The sequence below is a fragment of the Lissotriton helveticus genome, chromosome 10 (genome assembly GCF_964261635.1).
Source record: "Lissotriton helveticus chromosome 10, aLisHel1.1, whole genome shotgun sequence".
NCBI lineage: Eukaryota > Metazoa > Chordata > Amphibia > Caudata > Salamandridae > Lissotriton > Lissotriton helveticus.
Window position 1 is genome coordinate 170,852,770 of NC_136071.1, and position 6,062 is coordinate 170,858,831.

Consider the following 6,062-nt stretch of genomic DNA (forward strand, 5'->3'; position numbering starts at 1 on the left):
TTGATTTTATTGGACTTTTTTTGCTCTTTGCTACAGTATCACACATCATCCTTCTATCGCTTCTCTATCAAGTAGGACGTTGACAGACAAACTATTGCAGTGTGGTCATCTTATTTAGCAGATTACACTCAAGCAGTCAGATTGGCATCTTTGCAATCGTGATTTAGAAATCTGGACCACGTTAGGTCAAAAAGCCCTTGCTTTATCCTCACACAATGTAATGTATATGTGACTGCTAGCACGTATTTTTTGCACTTTCACACTGTAGGTTTTCGTGGTGCTGCAGACATATTTGGGAAGTGTTAGTGGAGCTGAATCTGATGATGACTTGAGCTAATTTCTGGAACTGCCAGGATATTATGCCATTCTTGAAGTTCAGATGGCTATACTGTAATCTGAGTAAATTGGGAAGAGAATAGTGTCTCAAATCTAAAAGTTCACACTCCAACTTTGGTAAATCCAAAATATAGTAGAAGAAATGTAAAGACAAAGCAGGAGCGTAGCACCTTAGTAGGAGAATTCAAGGAAAAGTGTGTCTGTAGGAACTGGGGTCACCAGTTCCCCGGGGGTAGCCTGGCACGAGCAGGTAAAGCTTAGGTGTTAAGTGACGACACAGCACACACAACCACTGAGACAATAAATGGCACGCAATGACTGACGCCACTCCAGTGTGTTTGATTAAAAATCAAAGAACTTTTATATAAGATTAGGGTTCAGGAGTGGACAATCACAGTATCAATTACTCATCAAAGCTTTTCATAGGGGGGGAAGAAAAGGGAGCAGTTCAATAATCAATGTAGCATATTGCAAAAACCAATTCATGACGGTATTAGCATTTCATTAGTTAACAATGAACATTTCATGAAAGAATTAGCATAGATAACCAGCTCATCAGGCAAGGATGAGCATATCCTGTAGCCAGAGACCACAGGTCTTCAGGAAAGTCACCTGTTCAGTAGGCAAATCAATTAACCTCTCACCAAGCAAGGGTGAACATTACGTAAAACTCCTTAGCAGGAATAAACAGTGCATTAAATGAGGGTAAAACCTTTCATTAGATGTAAAGCATTTTATCAGCATTTTATCAGCAGAAGGAAAAACTTCATTAGCCAGGTTACACCATGAATAAACAGTTCCTTAAGTAGGAATCAACATTTCACTGGAAATCAGGCAGGAATAATAACGTTTCATTAATCCTAAATAACCATTTCCTTTACCATATGTGGAGAATTTCAGCAGGCAAGAACAAGCAGTGCCTAAGGTAAAAGGAGCATAGATACACTAGGCATCAAGAATCAACTGTTCAGGAGGTAAACCATTTCATCAAGGTAACAAGGGGTTACTTTTTGTTGGCTAACCGTAGGAACATTTCAGTATCCACCTTAGCATGAGTAACCATTCCCTGCAGGAGTAAACAGGTCATGGAAGGTAAAACATTTCCTCAACCAGAGAGAACACCTCGTAAGGTAAACATGACCCTTTCATCATCAATGCAGCACATTTCAATAATCATCGCCCTGCAGGAGTACAGGGTGGGATTCCTTAATCAACTCCGCATACCGTAACAACCCTGTCAGGGAAGAAATGACGTTTCTTGACACAGCAGTAAACATGTCAGTAGGTCAGAATCAACATTTCGGTACCTACACTAAGCAGGCATAAGCATTTCTGCGCCCAAGAGTAACCCTTCGGGTAGGTAGAAGTTAGAACACTGGGGCAGGAAGAACCGTTCATCTGGCCAGGGTAACCATACATAAGGCTTAGATTAGTATATCATTTAGTTCAGATAAACACTGCATCAGGCCACAAGGAGTATCGCATTAGGGCTGAAAATTCCATTAAAGATAGGGCCACAATTCATTTGGCAGTAATAACCCTTGGTATCCGGTAAACCAACCTTTCTTTAGGTAAGGTAGACAGGCCATTGAAACTCAGGCCGACATCAACATTTCATTAGGCCAGCATAAAACATTTCACTGGGAATCAGGCAGGAAGCATAACATTCCCTTACCCAGTAGCCAACAGGTCATTAGCCAGATTCATTAAGCAGGAGTAACCCTCTCAGTAACCACATTAGCAGGAATATCCCTTCCTTCAAACATATATAAACCTTGTGCCTAGGGTTCCATAGAGCAGTGGCCCGTTATCAGCGATCTTTTAAGTCCTGCCTGGGGCAGGTTTGAGCAAACAGTCCCCCCCAACACGGGGTTAAGTTCAACAAATTCGGGCCCAGAGGTTTGGCCCAGTTCACACGGGCCTTCTTTGGCCTAGTTAGGACCACGGGGCCCAACCACAGTTTTCCCCACGGGGAGGGGCGAACTCGGGCCTTCTGCGGCCTCCCGCCCTCCTCCCCGGGGGTTACCTTCAATCTTCGGCCCTCCGGGGCCCTTGCGTGGTTGTGCAGCCGGTGGGGGGCTCTGGCCCTCTGGTAGGCCTCATACGGCCTGGGGATTTCTTGCGCCGGTTGGTGGGGGCCCTCGCACCCTCTCGGGGGCCCAACGGAGTCCGCAAGCTGTTCCCGGGCCTTCTGCAGCCTCCACGGCCCAGGAACCAATAGGGACGCGGCTGTAGAGGGGCTCGACCCCGGCGGCCAATCGCGGGGTAGCAATAGCGTGTGCCGAGCCCCAGAGCCAATCCGAGGCTCGCTTGACAGGGGCTCGGCCACGCAGCCAATCAATGGACGGCGGGGGTGTGGCTTGACCCGCCCCCGTCACGTGATGCGGGCAAAGGCTTCAGGGCCTGTCAGGCCTAGCGCGGCCTGACAGGAATTCCGGCGGCCCTCTTCTGACGCCGGGGCCGCTGCAACGATCTCCTCAGCGGGGGCCTCCCGCAGATAGAAACCAGGCCGCGGCGGTGATACCAGTCGACAGCATTGACGGCGGCCCTCTCCTGCTACCGGGGGGCGCCGAGGGGGATTGCTGGTAATGTTGGCACCTCAAGGCAGCGCCAGTGAAACTCCGGGCTGCGGCGGTGAGTGGGGGCTAGTCAGCGCAAATCAGGGCAGCGCTTCAGAGATGCACACAATGCTCAGCCTTTGCAGCGCTTCAGGCAGGAACAGCGCCCAGGAGCTTTGTGGCGCTTTAAGGGCACCACAACTCTAGCAGTCACCAGCGCTTCTCGGGGGCAATTACAACAACTGTCTCTAAAGACCCACCGCTTGGGCAGTTTCAGCAATCTAGCAGTCCAGGCAAGGCAGGACAGGCCACGCGACAGTGGCAGGACAATTAACAGTCCGGCCAGTTCACAGTTCTAGCGCTTAGAAGGGAGCGCCTAACAGTAATTCAGGCAGTTTAGTCAAGGGGGAGCTAGGCAGGACAGGGCCATGTAGCAGAGTCCGGTACCTGGTTGATCCCCCGCAGTCCTGTGGTAATTTGAAGGTCTTCTTTTTGGCGCCCTTGTAAATAGCAGTTTCTTGAAGGGGGTTGAGTTGGGGGCTGCAGGCAGGATTCCTCTGCAGGTCACTGTAGATGGTCCCTGGGTTCCCCTCCCGCCGGGCCAGATCAGTGGGTTAGTTCAGGGTACCTCACTCAACTTAAGAGGCAGCACCTAAGCCCTGTCACTCAGTGGCATAAGTCCCTGACTAGGCCCTACCGCCTAAATCTCCTGCGTGGGTCCCCCAGGTCAGTGATGCCCCAACTGACTGGAAAGTTTCCCTCCCTTTCCTTTTATAGGCCCAGGTCAGGTGACCACCCTCTAAGGCGGCAAAACTAAGCTCCGCCCCTATTCTAGAAGGTGCCAGGAGCTTCCCTACTCTAACTGTGGGCAGGCAAGGCAGGCTGGAATGGCAACAATGTTTGGAGTCTCAGCCAGCTCCTGGCAGCTAGAATGCGCCTTAACAAGACCACGCTGCAGTAACAGGGGTCAGTGGCAGCCATGTTGAAGGTAGAGGGCACCTGTACCTTAGCATTGATTTTAATATTACCCAGGGCATTTTAACCTCACAGGGCCTATACAACTACATTACAAGGGGGGGGCTGTGAAAAGGGCCAAGTCCAACAGTGTCCATTGCCATACAAAATGTGATGTGTCATTCAGAAGATATCAAACTGTATTTTATGGGACAGGAAAGCCTCTGAATAAAAATCGTATGGCTGGTCTAAAATGAATAGATTTTCTTTCTGAGCAGCCACATTTTGAATGGCATGGGATGAAATTGTACGATTGATCTACTTGGTAAGTCCTGGTAGTTGCTGTTTCCAAAATCAAACCTGATCGTCAGGTCATTAACTATATAGAACGGATGTAGAAATTAATTAAGGGTATGGCAGAGCACCTCAGACGATAAAATGAACAAGGTGAAAGCACAATCTTCCACATCTAAGTAAACACCGGTGTCATTTAGGAGGCTGAGATTTCTTGTAGAGGTTTCTTATAAAGTGTACCTGTCAAGAGCCTATGTTAGGAGGCCAAAGTTTTGTGTCCCACAGAAAAAACCTGGATTCTGTGAACAGGATCTCTGATTTTGTGGTGTTACATGTTATGAAGTTGGTGGACATCAAGTCATAGATGTTGACTGCAGAAATCTACTCTCTCAATCTTAAGTGGGATATGTTTTTAATCAGTGTGCAAGCAAACTCTGATCTTGCAAGTGGTTAGCAGGGTGGCCAAAGAATCAAAGGGTGATTTAAGTGACAGTGCCCCTGCTTGACGCTGTAATGCAGGCACCGAGAAGAAAAAACAAAAAACAAAAAGCAGTTGCACACCAATTGTTGGAAGAAAGTATCTTTTTCCATTTTCCTTAAGGCCATATTAAGACAGATGCTTCTGAAGAAGAAGGTTGTCGGCAGTGTTAAAGGCACTGATATATTTGACAGTATATTTGTCCTATACCCGTATACATCTACCACTTAAGGAAAGTAATCTATAATGGCGCTGTCTGTAGCTACATATCATCTTGCAGTAAACTTTTTTTTGTTTTTGCTGAAAAGAACTGTTCTCTGTATGTCATGGGCATCTTTTCAGTTCCGCTCTAACAAACCTACCTGTGACTCTCAGCTCTACAGTGCACAGTCCATGGCAGCAAGGGACCAGAGAGTATTAAAGAGCATAGCACAATTGTATGATGAAAATGCTAGCTGTAAAGTGGAGCTGCTTCTTATGCCATTTTTATATGTAACTTACCCAATGAATAAACATCAGTAGCTTTTGAAGGAATCTCTGAGACTGCTCAGTGTTTAACTGCATCATAGAAGCTGTGACAGTTTTGCGTTAATGGCTTTGGTGAAATATTTAAAACCTGGCCAGTGAAATATTTACATTTCTCCATGTTGTGACTACTTGGGTTTTGAATTTGTTCTGATACTTCATGCTCTGCTGCTAACATTGTTAGGCCCCACAATTTAAAACACAGAGGGTTTGATTTATTAGCGAAAAAATGTGTGCATTTTGTAACAAAGAATATTCAATTACTACCCTGGTTTTCATATTTTCAGATCCTGTGATGTGTATGGGAATGGCTGAATATTTGTAAATCTGATGAACGTCTCCCTCCTGTCTCTTTTTATAGAGTGATGAGCTCCTACCTACTCAAACTATGCAGGATACACCCCTCTCTGGTAGTGGAGCAGTCCAAAGAGCTACTAGAGTTTTCTGGGACAGCTACCAACATTCAGAACAAAGAGGCCTTCTTCACCCATGTGGTAAGGACTGGTGCATTTGGCTGTATATAATGTAGTTTATTTTCTTTGGTGGTAGTCTTTCAGTTTCTTTCAGGGAGGCTAAGCTGACATGGAAAATCTGGAATCTCAGGCGTCAAGGTTGTGTCTTAATTTTGCTCGAGAACAATATACAAAAACAAGGGTAACCCCAAACATTTCTGAGAACTTAGGCTGATACAATATTTTTATGAAACAATGGTTTTCTATGGTATGAGTCGCAAAACCATAAACTCTATATCAAATATACAGAGCAATCTGAATTTTTTTTCTTTATTATGCTGTTTAGAAAAAACATACTTAAGGAACACCTTACTTTGCGCATTAAATTAAGATGTGTGCTTATGTGTTCCTGTGACTTTAATGTGATGTCTTTTGGTGATGTGTTAGTCTATACTGCTGTTCCTC

General features: G+C 45.9%; 1 protein-coding gene across 1 annotated transcript in view; it reads left to right on the top strand.

The window, feature by feature from the left end:
- The window catches only part of AP5Z1 (adaptor related protein complex 5 subunit zeta 1), a 158,093-nt gene that overhangs the window by 107,310 nt on the left and 44,721 nt on the right, over positions 1–6,062 (top strand). The window contains exon 15 of the mRNA XM_078665012.1: positions 5,507–5,639. Coding sequence (XP_078521138.1) covers positions 5,507–5,639 — 133 coding nt within the window. The remainder of the gene's footprint in view (positions 1–5,506; positions 5,640–6,062) is intronic.